Source organism: Dreissena polymorpha, chromosome 11 (assembly GCF_020536995.1).
Source record: "Dreissena polymorpha isolate Duluth1 chromosome 11, UMN_Dpol_1.0, whole genome shotgun sequence".
In the NCBI taxonomy this organism is placed as follows: Eukaryota; Metazoa; Mollusca; class Bivalvia; order Myida; family Dreissenidae; genus Dreissena; species Dreissena polymorpha.
In genome coordinates, this window is record NC_068365.1 from 59,324,752 (window position 1) to 59,342,568 (window position 17,817).

Below are 17,817 nucleotides of genomic sequence, written 5' to 3' on the forward strand. Positions count from 1 at the left end.
CATTTATTATTAAACTTGTTCTGAATATTATTTCTTGACAGTATCCAAATTCAAATCAGGCTGTAGTGTGTACAAAATATACGTCACCATGTGATATCTTAGAAATACCATAATACCTGTTTAGAATTCCCAGGTATGATCAGTGTTTTTGTCAATCAATTTGGGAATGGGGCTGGGTCCCTTTGGATTGGGAAATATTGCGTACTAATGACTAAAATTCTGAAATTTATGTTGTTGATTTTATGCTTACAAATACTTAAAAATTGATACTAAAAGTTATTTCAATATTATATTTTCTAAGGTTCAGTTATAGGGCTGGATTTGCAGAATTATAACATTTTTAGACTTATTAAAAAAAAGAATTTGGAAACCATTAATAGGGATTTTTAAGGTCCCATTTATACTTCATATATACTTTTTTCAATTGTGCATGGGTCCACCTACTTTACCCAATTAGAACAACAAAAAAAAACACTGCTCACTCAGTCTTGATGAAATATGGTCAGAATGTTTATGCTATTAAAGGTACGGTTAACCATGACGACGAAGAAAAGAAAAGTTGTAAAATACCGTTTTTTTTTACAATGATTAGTTTATATTGATTTGAATATCACGACTGGTATATTACATTACTTGAAAAAAGTTCATATTTTCAGTATATTCGGTAATAAAATTTTGCGATGTGAAATCAAAATTACATCACAAAAATAGGTGACATAACGATAAACACACTATAAATACGCAAGTAGATTGATCATTATATATAAAAAAATATATACAATTCACTACGCATGCACAATTTGCATTCCTGGGTTTACTGGCGTTAACTGGTAGTTACACCTGGTACCCGCACCCAATAAAATTTGTTACCGAATATACTGAAAATATGAAAACTTATCAACTTTTCTCAAGTAATGTAATATACCAGTGGTTATATTTTAATCAATATAAACTAATAATTGTAAAAAAATACCGTATTTTACAATTTTTCTTTTCTTTGTCGTCGTAGTTAACGATACCTTTCATGTCGAGGCAATTATAGAATCAGTGTCAAGTGACATCAAAAACTAGGTATGCTGTTAAAGGTTATGTGTTTACTCAAAATTCATGTGAGTGCATTTGGGCCATCATCAGGACCCTTTCTACACTTTAGGAGATTGGGGCTTGGGCCCTTAGAGGGAGGAATTTGGCGTCGTTTTTGGCGAAAAGGGGAATTTAAGAAGATCTTTTCACCAAGCGTTCAACACTTTAAATTGCTATATTTTAATGTAATTTACATAAATATACAAAAGGTATAAAAGTTTTTAAAAAAATGTGTTTGGAGGGGGTAATTTTTAGCTGAAATAGGGGATAAAAGTATACTATTTTAAGAGGGGAATGGGGCCGAATTTCGGCCCCAAAAACGGCCAAATGAGGGCCCTGAATTCATGTTTTTTGTTTGGCATTTTGGTCTCAGTCAAGATTGATCATCATTCACAAACCACATAAAATGTGGAATTAAAGTCTATATGTTCATTGTATTCTTGAGCTATTGTCTTCATTGTGACTCTCTTTCACCAACCACTGAAATTATCAGAAAAGTTGTTATTTAAATGAATTCTTTTAACATAGAGGAAACATAAGCATAAACTGAAGTTTGTGTTCACTGGTTAACCAGCTTACCCATGAAAGCTTCAGTAGAATAGCTGATTGTTGTGATAAGACTGAAATTCTGTTGCAAATGACAAACAATCCTGCAGGGCTCAACATTAATCTAAAAACCAACTTGCCCTGCCGGGCAAGTACTTAGAAAATCTACTTGCCCTGAATGTAAAGCCATTTGCCCAAACATGAAATATCACATTAACTGTTAACCTCATATTTTTTTTTATGAAGATCAAAATGATACACAAAAAATACGAACAAACAAACATACATGTACATGAATGTGGACCAATTGGTGTTAAGTTCAGTTTATCCCATTAAATGAGTGACTTTGGACTATAAACACTCTTGTAAACCTCAACAACTCATTTTCCTTTTATATACATGTATATGCCACTCGTTCTAGGATAGTGAAGCTTTATTCATGTGCTTAAATGTTTGTCCAAGATTAGCCTGTATAGCTGGCACAGGCTAATCTACATCAGGGACACACTTTTCAGCTTAAAGTGGATTTATGCTAAAAATAGACTACCTTTTCAAGAAAAATACCATAAAAGCAGAAACTGTCGTCCCTGATTAGCCTGTGCAAACTGCATCTGCTAATCTGGGACAACACTTTACCCACATGCATTAAACCCACAGATAGCAGCTTATAAAATGCTTTCTGGAATTTCAAATTTTGTGATGTCATTAATGGGGTTTGTAATATCTGTTCACTGAAGACTGTATGTTGTACATTTGGAATTTACACTCCTCTACATGAAGTTGTTTTACACCAGCTAAATTATAAAAAAATGACTTCAGATGTTGAGACAGTTTTGCAAGAGAATGAGAAGCTAAAAGAGCAGCGTGTGTGCAAGATCTGCATGGACAAGGACGTGTGTATCACCTTCATGCCATGTCGTCACCTAGCTACCTGCGAAGATTGCGCCGGAACTCTGCACACGTGTCCCATCTGTAGAAAACCTGTGGAGGACCGAGTTAGGGTGTATTGGTCGTAATATTATAGATCGATTTTTCTACATATAATTGTCCCCTACCAGTTTCACCGGAGGGGACTTATGGTTTGCACTCTGTCCGTCCGTCAGTCTGTCAGTCCATCAGTCAGTCACATTTTTCTGGATCCTGTGATAACTTTAAAAGTTTTTAATATTTGTTCATGAAACTTGAAACATGGATAGATGGCAAAATGGGCATTATGCACGTCATTTTATTTTGTTCCTACGTCAAAAATTATGGTTGCTATGGAAACCAAAATAAATAAATTCTGACAATGGTGGAGCTGGTAGGGGACAATACTGCTTGACAATAGCCTTGTTTTTCTTGACTTTTGGCCTGATTAAGGTATTAATTAAAGACGTCTCAATTTTCAAAAACTGGCATCGATAATGTTTGGACATTACCCTGGAAAGCATCCATTTTATCTGTCTGTAATGAATAAACATCAACAGAATTTTTACTGTGCTTGATATGAAAAATTTTATATAGAAGAAAACTAGGATCGATCAGTTTTAAGTTTATTGTTATATGATATGATTAAATAGATCCTTTTAATATTATTTCTTAATAATTAGCTTGACACTTTGCAAACAAATATCTATTTACACTTGTATCAACATTTTAATGAAATACATCATCAGCTTTTTATTTCAAACCTTGATTGATTGAATGTTTGATTATTATACATTTGAAGTACCTCAAGTGGATATTGTGGCATTAAAATAATTGCATTGTAACTGGGTCTATCACAGTGTTATTAAAGGAGCAAATTCACAGATTTTTGTGTTTTCAATATATTTCATTAAGTGAATTGTATTAAAATAAAAATTGTACTAATTTGGAATGGTTTTAAATAAGTTTAAAAACAAAAAAGAATAAAATGTCTTTGAACATGGGACCTATATAAGCAATTGCTGATGCATTACAACCACGCCACTCAGGCTTTTGAATTTGTAAGGTAGTTTAAACACTATGTTGAAATGCATTTTGTTGGGGTAAAATTATGGATGAAAAAGTGTGATTGATGATTATAAATTAACAAACATGTATTTAACCAAAAAGTCATGGTAATTATTATTTTTTATTTGTTTGAACATAACACAAACATCCTTTTTTCAATTTATGACTTTGTCATTTTGCAAATTGTGAACAATTCCCCATAAATATATGTATAATTGTTATTTTCAAAAGTTGATGATGAGGACTTTACATTTTTTTCTCTGCTCATATCTTTGTTAAGCATTATTTCTTGTGCTTAAAAAAACATATACTAACATTAAGGTAAATTGATGTCAGATTAATTGATGAAAAATCACTGTTACACCATATAATAATAATAATACCACATTTATATAGCGCCCTTTTCATACAGTATTGTGTGTTCAAAGGGGCATACCATATGTATGATAACCACATGAAGCTTTCCATACTTGAAGTACAATGTATGTGTGATTCTAAGATGTTTAATTAAGGCTTTTCTATGGCACTGTACAATGCATACATAATTTGCTTTGCATAATTTCATATTTTAGATCTTTTGCATGTATGTAACGGAACACAATAAGCTGTAACATATATCCATCTTTCCATCTACAGCCCATATGCCTACTCCATTCTTTGAAGCAAACATGCTGATTTCTTGCACATTTTTAAACTGTACAGTTTTATGTATCAAGCATGCACATGGTGCTGAGATATAGCTTATGCACTATACTGCTTGCAAGTGTCAGAACCAGAATTAACCGTTGTGGAATGTCATCATGCTATTTATATATTTCCTCTTGGTTGCGACAAAAATATATCTTAGAAACAAATTTATCATTATAATAAAAATTTGCCATTTTTAAAAGACTATCTCTGTATAAAAAAAGTTAATTAAAGCAAAATGTCTATGTATTGTGCAACGATCCTGCATTTCTTAAACTATATAAAGCTTTGTAATAATTGTGTAATCTTTTGAAAATAAAAAAAAATCGTTGATGTAGTTTGAAGATGTATATGTATCTTAAATAATTAGTTTATTTAGTTATTTATTAATTAGTTTGTTGACTTCTTTATTATTTGTCTCAAAGGAGGGCATTGGGACTGTGTATATAATTTTTAGCGAGGCTGTTTTCGGAGAAAACCCGAGGTATTGTCATAGCCTGCTCGTCGTCCGCCGTCAGCCGCCCGCCGGCGTCGTGCTAAAACCTTTACATTGGCTATAAAATCAAAGTGCTTCAACCTACAACTTTGAAACTTTATATGTAGATGCACATTGATGAGTTCTACACGCCACACCCATTTTGGGTCACTAGGTCAAAGGTCAAGGCCACAGTGAATTACAAAATTCTGACAGGCTTTCGCAGCCGAGCGTGGCACCCGTTATGCGGTACTCTTGTTGTATATTTAAACATTATTGTGTGAATTGTTTTTACAGATATGATCATAGAAACACATATGTTACAGGGCTTGTCCATCTGCATTTTATTAATTATTTATGTAAAAATTGAGTTTAATTTTGCATCATAGCACTAAGTTATTGAACTGCTTTTTGTTGTTTGAGCTCTCCTTAGCCCTTAAACCACAACAAATGTTACATGCAAATTGATTGACTTACTGTGTTCTAGTTGAAATTTCATTTTTTTTTTAAATGAATGTTCGGTTCGATCGATTCACATTGTTAGTGCCTGTATAATGTAAATAAAATAAAATACAAAACAGGGTTTTCAAGATGACTCCTTTTTTAAAGGCCTAGCAAGCTGATACGGCTCAGTTCAGGCAGGAGTATTATACCCATTAGTCCATATTCACAAAACCATTCTTAAACTTGAAAATTAAGAATAGACCTAGACCCCCCCCCCCCCAAAAAAAAAAACATCCAGCATTTGAATCTATACAGGCTACCACTGGTGATTATGACATGAACACAATTTACTTCATGAACAATGATTTAAATAGATGTGATAAATGCCAAGTTTGACCCAGAAATAAATCAACTTAAGAATAATCTTTATTTTAAGACTAAGTCTAAGAATTGTTTGATGAATACTAGCCCAGTTTTCAGGGTGCAATTGTTTACAAATGGATATTTTTTTTAACTATTGAATGTTTACCTTGATACTTTGATTCAATAAACTTGTTATATTTTAATTGGTAATCATAGGTATATAATGATACTCTTTATGACATTTTAGGTATTTTGCATTGTGTTGTACAAAACCACATTTTCATGCCATTTGACCTTCTGACCTTGATGAAATATTTTATTTAATGATCTTGTATTAATTAAGGAAACGTTGAATACTACAATTCGTTGCGTCAGCTTTCATTCAGCTGTAGATGAGCGCATGTGTGGCCTACTTTCGGATCTTGTTCACAATTTAACTCGTTCATTTTTCATGCAATGTTAAAATACATGTCCACGAATGATAATCGTATGGAGATGGCTTGTCATGTGATAGACCTGTGTGCCTTGCACGGAGGTTAGGGTTACACTTAGGTCAAAGGTCAAATATATGCATGACATGGCTTGTCCAGACTGTAACTTTATCCTTAAAAAAAAAATTAAGATAACTTGCTACTCATGATACCATTTGTCCATATCTAAAAAGTCATATCTGAAAGGTCATGATTAAGTTGGTGGTTCAACGTCAATTATGGAAATATAATGCTTGAAGGGTTTTAAGAAGGTTGCTCATGTGATTGACAATATGTATAGGCTATGTAGAAAATGTGATTTTTAAAGAATAATAGATAATTTTCGAGACTGACTCAACATTTTGCTGACATGCAATAAGTTATGTTTTCTAATTGAGGCTGGGGCGGATGCAGGTTTGGGGATATATGGGAATATATGTTTGATTAATCAGTTATAACATTAATTGTTTATGGGTATGAAGCGGTCAGATAGTAAGTTTAAACATCTGTGCAAATTTAAATTATCATCATCTCCATTTTCGTCTGCATTCATATATAAATTATGTATAAAAACATCTACCGAGTATATATATATATATATATATATATATATATATATATGTATCCCGTTTTGGTAGTTTTGTATATGCCCATGTTTATGAATAAAAGGTACGAGACAGGCTGGGTCAGGTAGGATTTTATTGCTTTTCTAATCAGAAGATTGTATGCCTTACACAAATTGTTGAAGATAATTTTATATGGCAATATATAAATAGTCTGGAAATATTAGGGAGATGGGCACGGGTTGAGATAGTACTCCCCCATGTAAGATTTGTGATAGTCAATATGATTTTTGTCACCTTCAAATGTCTATATAGGCTTGAACATGCTTTAAGAACAGAAATTGAAAGTCACTGCTGATTCAAATACTGATGTCAGTGGGTTTGTTGATAAACTGTACAAAGCAGTAGTTTTCCAAGAAGTTACATTAATGTCATAACCATTTTTGCGTTTAGAAAAGATGATTAAACGTTAGTGTTTTTCTTTAGTTCGAACAGTCAACAGTTACGTTGACACAAAAAAATTATACTAGTAGGACAACACTTAGTATTGTGTATTTACTGTATCTTTTTCTGGCAAGGGAATTGAAGTTTTCTGCCGATTTTGTTGTTGTTTTAATCTGTTTGGAAAAACTTAAAAAATATGGGGGGGGGTGTCTTTTTTTGACCGATATTATTATGTAGAATTGTTTGCCGTGTATAAATTGGTATTATTTGTTAGTGATATCACATGCGTCATTTGTGTTAAAGGCAGCTTACATGTGATTGGTGTTGTTATTATTTGATAAAATGATTTAAAGCACTTTGCACTGTAATGTCCTTATATCAGCAGAGCTTGAAACTAAGTTGTTTATTTTTTAAGTATGCATATGATGTGTTATAAAATTATTTGCAGGCTATTTTTTAACTTTGAAACATTATAAATACACGTGTACCTGTTATATATTTGTTATATTGTATGCATTTTCATAATTATTTTACCTCATTTTATTGGTTGTGTTTTTAACTATTCATGTTTGTGTTGTGTAAATGTATTGCTTGTAAGTATTTATACCCCAACAAACAAAGTTTGAAGTGGGATTAAATGGAGTCCCCATATTGTTTGGTTAGTCTGTTGGTTGGTTCGTCAGTTTGTTAGCAATATTTTTCCTTCAAATTTCTTTCTCAATATTTGTCAGATTGAGCTTTAATTATTCAAGCTTTATATTCATGAGGATTAGTATAAGTGCATGACATACGTCTTTCCCGTATGTATGCATACATTAAAAATGTCCAATTGCTGACCATCTTTGATAAAAACGTCTTCAATATTTGTCAGATACGAAGCTTTCACTTTTCAGGCTCTTAATTCAAAACAAGTAAAGTGAATGACGCATTTGTACATTTTCTAAACAGTGCTTTACATAATTTTCGCACTGGCCTTTTTTGAATTGTCTGACTCATAAAAACATACTTCAAATTTTTGTGCAGCGGACGATTTTTGGGAATATTGATGTACTTGATGAACATAATGCTAATGTGTGCTTTACATAATATTTGTTTTTTGACAAAGTCCAAAATGATTAACTTGACATGAAATCCAAAATGTCTGAACGGCGTCCACCTTGGTTAAAAGCTTTTTCCTCAGATCTAAAATGTCTGACTGGAACATGTTGAATTTCTTCATTGTGTTGGCGTCTGGTGTGGTACATTTCCGTGGTACTTAATACGCTTGATAGTCTTTGGTACAATCAACGCAATTCAAAATGGAAATCTGATGACCATCTTGAATATTTTTTTTTTCGATATCGTGTGGTTTGTAAGATTATTATGCTTTATTAAATGCTATGTCATGCGTACGTCTGACTTTGCTCTAAAGTATATTTTCAGCACTTGCTTGCCAAGAAATTGCCTTTCATACAATTCATATAGATTGCATTTGTCATTGGTAGTTAAGCTACACTTATCTTAGGTTAAAGAATATACCATTTGGTTAACAACATAAGAACATGCTACAACATTAAGAGTCTTTTTGTTAACCAATCAGTTTGCAATTTGACAGCTCTATTTTGTTTAATCTTTCATTAAATGACCTTTCAAATCATTAACAAAAAGCTAGGTCAGTATTTGTTTTTCAATATTTGAACATTTGAATGAACTTAAACAATCTTTTGTTAATTGCTATCTAAATTAGTTTTGTGGTATTTTTTATTAGCTCACCTGAGCACAGCCTGCTTATGGTGAGATTTTGGGATCACCGTCGTCCGTCGTTAACATTTTTCCGTGTTAACACTCTAGAGGCCACATTTATTGTCTGATCTTTATGAAAATTTGTCAGAAGATTTGTCCAAATGATATCTTGGTCGAGTTCGAAACTGGGTCACGTGAGGTAAATACTCACAAGGTCGAATAAAAGATAAAGCTTGTTAACACTCTTGATGTCACATTTATTATCCAATCTTCATGAACTTTGTCCTTATAATATCTCAGTTGAGTTCGAAAATGGTTCCGGTAATTAAAAAACGTGGTCGACAGGGGGCGGGGCAGTTTTCCTTACATTATTAAAGTAAAAGTTTGTTAACACTCTAGAAGTCTTATTGTTACTCCAATCTTCATGAAACTTGGTCAGAATACTTGTCTTATGATATCTTGGCTGTATTCTAAAATGGTTCCGTGTTCGTTGAAAAACATGGCCGCCAGGGTGCGGGACAGATTTGCTTATATGGCTTTAGTAAAACCAAGATAACACTCTAGAAGTCACATTTATAGTCCAATTTTCATGAAACTTGGTCATAATATTTTTCTCAATGATAGCTCGGTTGTGAACGAAAATGCTTCCGGTCCGTTGAATAATATGGATATTGTAAAACCTTGTTAACACTCTAGGTGACATGAGCCAACAGGGGAGGCAACTCGTGACGTCACATTTCGAGTAGTGAACACAAAGTGGTTCTTTATTACTTCGCTTTACATGGGTCTAAATAACGTTAAAAAGCTCTGTTTTGGTTGGATTAAACAGTCTGAAATAACTCAATCTAGAAAGTCGAAATAATTATGTTACAAAACATTCAATTTAATGCTGCATGCAAGCTATTTATTTACATCACAAAAATTGTAAACCAAAAAAGTTTGGAATATTTGTTTTCGCGCTTATATACAGTGTTCCTGACTGAAATCAATGTGCTATTACTTGAAAATCATTTATTAATTGGAATACACAAGGAAAGTGGTAGAATATTTTCGGAAAACATTAGAACTTTGATTAAAATGTGTTTCTGTCAACATTGTCTTTGTGGTTACGGAAACCACCGATCGTATTGATAGACATATGCCATAGGACAGAATAGCTTTCATATGCCAAGTGTATCGGCCTTGAAATTGTCACTTTATTACATGAGAAGCAAAATCATACATTTATCAACCAGTTATAGTAAGTAACATTAAAATCTTTGGTGCAGTCATTTTGTTCTGACATTCTTCGACATGCTCTTTTTCGGAAACCGACGATCGATTATTTCCGTTACCATTCGGAAAATTATACATACAACTTTTCGTCGAAATTCTTATGTTTACCGAAAATTTTCTACCACTTTCTTGTCGTTTATCGATAAGTAAATGATTGAAAAGTAAATTACCTTGATTTTAGAAAGGATTTTGGTAAGGAACTCTTTATAGAATTGCTTAAAAAGACACCTCAAATTTAGCGCATACAATATTGAAACAAACAACACATATTTCAGTTTATCCTTCTTTTCGATAGTTTCATAAAATCTTATAACTTCGACAACCCACTTATTTCAGAAATATTACAAAGATAAGTATTAATTCAAAGCATCAAAGGGCGTCGGGAATTTCAGTGTAAAAGGCACTCAATGAAGTTACATGGAACGATTTTTTTTCTACTGTAAATATTCATATATTGGCCGATTATTTTAAACAAAATAGAAAAAGATACTGATGTAACCATTATCTATAATTTTGTGTTATAACCCCCAAATAATCATTATTTATGATGTTGTGTTATAACCCCAAAATAACCATTATTCATTTTATTTACATTGGTTTCCTTTTTTTACTGGCATCCGTGTGCAGTTTTCATGGAACAGAAATGTGTAGGTTTTAAAAAATCTGCTTCATCTTGAAAGCGTAATATCATATTTTTTTCAACTTCAAGGGGAGATGATTCTGAACTTATTCTTACGTTGCTCATTCACGATATGGGTTGAGTACTCATTGATATGAAAACACTGTAAAAGTTTGAAAAAATATTGAATGAAAACTGTAAATTGCATAAAGAAGTTGCATTTCACAATATTTTGAAATTCAGTAAAAGATCATAATAGTTTTATTGCTCCGATATTCATTATTTTCAATAGGGTTCGAGTAATACTAATATAAAAACACTTAACAAGTTTGGAAAGATTCAGACGAAAGTTGTGAAATCTTTTAAACAAGTGGAAATTGTTTATTTTGTCAAATTTAATAGAAAAAAAATCTGGACTTATTGTCCCGATGTTTCTCATTTTTAATGAGGTAAAAATGCTCATTGATATGAAAACACTGTACGTTTGCAAAGAATCTGATGAAAAATGTTGACATAATCACCTAAACAAGCAATTGTTCACTTTTATTTTTAAATTCAAAGAGACGTTATTCTGGACTTATGGTCTGATATTGCTCATGTAGAGAGTTTGGGTTGGACCACATTGATAACAAAACCTGTGCAAGTTTGGGAACAATCGGATGAAAATTTTGGACTTCGAACAACGATTTCAAAATTTCTTAAATTCTAAGGAAGGTAACTATGGACGTGATGGTCGGATAATGCTAAAGGGCACATACTACCTGGATAGTAATACGTGTCGCGCTTCGCGCTCTATATGTGGTTCTTAAAATAAACCTCCGAGGAGTGCTTGACTGTAGGGAAACGGGTTGCTGGGACAAAGCTCCGCCTTGATAAGCGGCTGCTTCCTTTATCGCAACTCATTGTTACAATCAATAATACGTTTCGCGCTTCGTGCTCTACATGTGGTAGGGATAGTACTTAGGGCCTATGATAGACAACCATAAAATACTTGGATGTTGTTTGCATTTATTTGTTAATATAAAAACACGTGTATTTTTTTATAAGATATTTAAGTGATGTAAGAAATTTTAATTAACGTTGTCACCACGCGGCATCTATTAATTTTAATAAAAATGTCCAAATTAGTTAAATGGATTTTAAAATGTCTACATAAAATGAAGCTTTATTATATTTATTAATCTGACTAAAAAAATTGTCAGCCGCCGAACTGTTCCGTTCGTGCCGGAACCGGGATAGAACCGTGGGCCTTTAGATGATTGTTGCGTAAACAACTTCAGTCTAACGCTCTCCCAACTGAGCTATTCCGGCTGACATCATTGATGTACTGCTAGTTGGTGAAGTTGTGTATAGCGATCGTTATTATATGTCTATTAATAAACTAATACATGGTACGTTTTCGTACCACTACGCCTTCCAATAAACTTGCTTGCGCGATAGGTCGTCAAATATCGTACTACATTGATTCTCCACTAAATAAGCAAATTAGAAAAACCACAAAATAAATATATTTTGATTATGTTTTGTTTTTATACAAAACCAGAAAGTTAAGCGTATTTGCCCAGTCCCTGTGATCTTTCCCCTGTGATCAGTTGTTGATCAGTTATTAATTAAAACAATTAGCTTTGCAATAACTGTTGTAATAAATGTAATAGGCGCAAATGCAGTAATTATTTACACTAATTTACACAAAAAATCACCACTATGCAAGATATTCTTAAAACAAAAATATATACATTGATCCATAAAAGAACTTCTCCTCCCATAGGCGAAAAAGAAATGCATAACATACTAGTCGCCGCTCTCCAGAGCGACGCCAATGACAGATGTCTGATAAATCTTGAGTAATTTCTTTGTATTTAAGAAATTCTATGACGTAATTTATTTTAAGTAAACAAAATGTTAATATTATATATAGTTTGAAAAAAAAATTTGTTAAAGATTAAGCTAAATTTGATTCACTTGTAAAATAAAATACCAATAATTTCAAAATATTCACTTTAAATCATTTGTCTTTATTTGTCTAAAATAATATTAATGTATTGCCTTACTATAATAAATATTACAAACATAAAATGTTTTCCTAGAAAAAATGATGACATAACAGATTGATTGGAAGATATTAACAAATAACTGGGTTGCTAGGGTGCCATCCAAGAATTGTCATGTTACTAAGGAAGTACCTGATATGTCAATATTTTTGCCTTTATTTTGTTGTAAAGACGTGGAATGTTTAATTAAATGTCAAACAGTTCTTGAAAATTCAGTGTAAAAAGTAAATTAACTCTGAATACTAGCTGAATATACTGGAAGATAAGCAATACGGTAATTGAAATAAATAAAAAGACACTACATAAACATCATTATCAATGCATTTTCTGACCAAAAGTGGTTTTTACAGTTTTTAAAGAAGATATATTTTCAAGAATAAACATATTATTTGCGAGTAATTCATTAAAGCTAACAGAAAATGCTTTCTGAAACCCTAAACTGTATTCCTGCAATCATTTGTCATCAATAATTAATGTAAAAAAATCTTTTGTTATGCTACTCTAGGAGTCACATTTATAGTTCAATCTTCATGAAACTTAGTCAGAATTTTTTTTTTTAATTTTATGATAGCTCAGCTGAGTTCGAAAATGGTTCTGGTTGAAAAACATATCCACCAGGGAGCGGGGCAGTTTTGAAAGTTTCCTAATATGACTATGATAACACCTTGTTAAAACTCTAGAAGTCACATTTATAGTCCAATCTTTATGGAACTTGGTAGAACATTTGTTCTTATGATAGCTCGTCCGAGTTTGAAAATGATTCCGGTCCGTTGAAAAATATGACCGCCAAGGGGCGGAGCAGTTTTCCTTATATGGCTTTAGTAAAACCTTAACTTGGTCCGAAGTTTTGCTCTAATGATAGCTCGACTCTGTTCGAAAATGGTATAGGTTCTTTGAAAAACATTGCAACCATGGAAGCAGCTGTTTTCCTAATATGGCTATAGTAAAACCATTTTAATACTAGTTGTAATGAGGATATTGGTGCATAATGATGATGATGATGATCATGATCATGATCATGCTGATCATTGATCATCATGATGATCATCACAATTCTGGTAATGGATTCAGAAACATAAACAACAATCCAAATATCTTATTATCATTATTGCATTACTCGAAGTAATTATTGCCATTACTTCAGATTGTTATCTTTATTTTTGCATAAATTCAACAATGTGGTAAAAACAATAAAACAACAAGAATTGTTTCATATGAATCTTATTTGACTTTTCATTCACTTATCCTACTCTCTATAAAACTCATTTATACATGTGCGTGCATTGTTGTCGTACAATAGTGTTGATTGATGCCTTCTTAAATAGCCATGTGATGATTGTGTAACACTCCCTGGAAATTGGCCCCAATAAATAGGGCACTCACATAAAAAATGTGAACAATTTGGTAGTATAAAACAACAATTTATCACATCTTTTAAGAAGCAAAATAAACTGGTAAAAAAAGAAAAGTTATTTGGGCAGTTGTTTTTGCAAAAATAATATATTTATGCTTCAGATTTTTTGTGCATTTAAATTAAAAACAGTTGTTTTGATAATATTAATTTTCCAATGTCTTGTGTGTGTTTACTTCTATATTTGCACACATTTGATACTTTGGGAAAGATCAAGTGATTTTTTGTGCCTTAACAGAAGATGAATTGCTTGTACATATTCTCATACTCATTTACTACTTTATAAGCGATTTTGATATATGATAACAATTCAACATATTATATTTAATTATACAGAAACTATTTCATAAATTCTCAATCAATTGAAAAAACGTTGTTTTCGGTATCTAAAGCTGTTCTTGCAAAACAAAGGTTGTAACAAGTCATCCCCTATAACATCCAAAGATGCCGGATAGATGCTTATATCATGATCTCTTAGCTGGAAAACAATTTGTGGACTAATGTTCTTCCATTTACTTTTGCTGATGCTCATTATTAAAGAGATGATTATCTTGTGATCTCAAAGCTGGAAAACAATTTGTGGAAAAAATGTACTGCTATTTATTTTTGCTTGTGCTCATTATTAAATTACTGTCCTTATATTTCTTTTATCCAAAATATAGCTTTGTCTCAACGGGTAAAACATGTCTATTATAAAACAATAAACACAACACACACACAACTACTTTTAGCGTATATATGTATATATCTGCCGAAACAACAAACCTTTCTTTTCACAAAACAACGTTTGCAACCCTTGCTTAACGTTTATATTACTCAGGCGAGCGACCCAGGGCCACCATAGCCCTCTTGTTAATTTTAATTTAAAAATGCCACATAAATATGAGTGTGTGGTTAAAAAATATCATTACAGATTGTCTTATTTTTTTATGTAGATTTCGCATTATGTGATAACACGTCAATGTAACATGTCATATACAGGAGTTAGGTAGATGATATGGGGCGTTCTTTACGCTTAATTAGCTCACCTGAGAACAACGTGCTCATGGTGAGCTTTTGTGATCGCCTTTTGTCCGTCGTGCGTCGTCCGTTGTCCGTTGTGCGCCGTCAACATTTGCATTGTTAACTCTCTAGAGGCCACATTTATTGTCCAATCTTCATGCAATTTGGTCAGAAGATTGGTCTTAATGATATCTTGGATGAGTTCGAAAATGGTTACGTTTGCTCGAAAAACATGGCTGCCAAGGGGCGGGGCATTTTTCCTTATATGGCTATAGTAAAATCTTGTTAACACTCTAGAGGCCACATTTATTGTCTGATCGGCATGAAACTTGGTCAGAAGATTCATCCCAATAATATCTTGGACGAGTTCGAAAATGATGCCGGTTGGTTGAAAAACATGGCCGCCAGGGGGCAGGGCATTTTTCCTAATATGGCTATAGTAAAGCCTTTTTAACATCCTAGAGGCTACATTTATTTTTCTATCTTCATGAAACTTGGTCAGAAGATTTGTCCCAATGATATCTTGGATGAGTTCAAAAATGGTAACCCTTGCTTGAAAAACATGGCTGCCAAGGGGTGGGGCATTTTCCATATATGGTTACATGTATATATTGCTATAGTAAAATCTTGTTAACACTCTAGTTTGCCCAATCTTCATGAAATTTGGTAAGAACATTTGTTTCCTGTGTAGTAAAGCTTGGTTTTATTATGTCATTATTATGTAACATTAACTGTATTATGTATTTTTTCATAACACAGAATTTTCATAATTAACATAACTGTTTTAGTCATTAGCACTTATGATAAGCCTATCAACTAAGAGATAGCTGAAAAAAGAAAAACTTGTACATTATTTTGCAGTATGTATCTCCCTTGTTTAACCTGGTTCTGTAATCTATTTTTAGTTCTGCTCTGGAATTTGGAAAGATATTGATCATTGATAAATGGACTGTTCTGAGGGAAATTATATAATAGACTACTCTGCCAGTGATCTCTGAACTGTATGAAATAAGCTGTTTTGGCTAATTTAATCACCTCTTGATGCTTTCTTGAAAAGGTAACAGCTATTGAAAAAGGTTGGAGTTTTGAAATAATTAAACTATAAATTATTTTAACACCAGCATCAAGACATTTTGGCATTATTTTCTAAATTATTCTTATTATTTCGATTATTTTTATTTGGTATTTTCTAAATTAGAAAGACTCTATTTTATTTCAATAAGTTTAGTAAATTCTTCTTATTTTTACAGTTGATTCACTGAAGATTCCCAATCTCCATAAATATTGTTCTTTAGATTAAGTTAGACCTATTTTGTAAACTAGATTTGTAAAGCAACTTCAAGACTTACAGTAACAAATATTTATATAAGTATTTTTTGACAGATTGTGAACTTCTTTTTACATTCATTAAGGTATTTGCTGTATGTTGTTCATTTTTGTAACAATACTTAGATTTTTTAGACTTGGCTTGTACCTGTTCTTAATTCTCTGTCATTGTTCTTCATTTTCCAAGTTCTTGGAATAAAAGTTATATATAGTTATTTTTGTTAAAGCTGCTTTGGTTTTCACTTATAAATAAATTCTTTGAGTGTATTCAGGCGTATCTGACTGGACACCTTTAGTTAATTGAATTACAACCAGTCAGTGGTGTCATCCTGACCGGAAATAAGCGTTCGTCAAATAAATATTTCGTCGTTGCATAAGTGCTCACAAAGTTACATAACTCGTAACCGTCCCGTGACCGGTTCACTTGCGTAAGCGAACGAGACCGCACTACCACACCTGAATACGACAGTTGAGTTCGATAATGGTTTGGATCTGTAAATAACATAGCTGCCAGGGGGGGGGGGTGTCTTTTTCCTTATATTTATATAGTAAAAAAGCCTGTGAACACTCTAGACGTCACATTTTTTGCCTAATCATCATGACATTTTGTCAAAACATTAGTTATGTGGTTGTCTCGGAGGAGTCTGAAAATGGTCGTGATCATTGAAAAAACATGGCCGCCAGGGGGTGGGGCAGTTTTCTTTATATGTATATAGTGAAAACATGTGAACAGTCTAGAAGACCCATTTTTTGCCCAATCTTCATGAAATTTGGACATATCTTGGAAGAGTTCATAAATGGTTCAAGTATGTTAAAAAAACATGGCTGCCAGGAAAGCAATTTGTTGTTCATTCTTCATGAAACTTGGTTAGAATATTTGTTCCATTGATATCTTGGGCTGCAAAGAACAGGTCATTCTTTTTATCTCAGGTGAGCGACTTTGGGCCTTTCAGGCCCTCTTGTTTTATTTATTGCATTTACGTGATAAATTTTACTTTGTATTGTACTGTATATTTTAACTGTAACATTATACACTTTTGTAGAGACGTATTATGGTGGATCTGGAGGCGGCTTTCTGCTGTTTAACAGTTTTCTTTGAATATTCAACCTACCTTCAGGATTGTATAATGTAATAGTGTAACGCCAATGTACAGCCTGTCATGGTTAGTGATATTCAGCTGCCTGTTATTATTTAACATAATTATTGAAACATAATAGGCATATCGTTGTGCTTCTTATTTGATCAGATATTCAAAAAGAAGTATCACAACGGAATGTAAAATCATAAATTAATCACTCAGTTACTTGATTGATAAACTTCCGTCTCTTAAAATCATTTAAAGGCCTTTTGTCAAATAATGA

General features: G+C 32.5%; 1 protein-coding gene across 5 annotated transcripts in view; it reads left to right on the forward strand.

Moving 5' to 3' along the window:
- LOC127849558 (baculoviral IAP repeat-containing protein 7-A-like) overlaps positions 1-17,817 on the forward strand; it is a 134,847-nt gene that overhangs the window by 16,138 nt on the left and 100,892 nt on the right. The window contains exon 5 of one of the 5 annotated variants that reach the window (XM_052382265.1): positions 2,449-9,011. The exons of the other annotated variants lie outside the window; for them this stretch is intronic. Within the exon in view, the coding sequence (XP_052238225.1) occupies positions 2,449-2,645 (197 nt within the window). The 3' untranslated portion in view covers positions 2,646-9,011. Of the gene's footprint in view, positions 1-2,448; positions 9,012-17,817 lie in introns of those variants that run through there. 5 annotated transcript variants of the gene reach the window in all.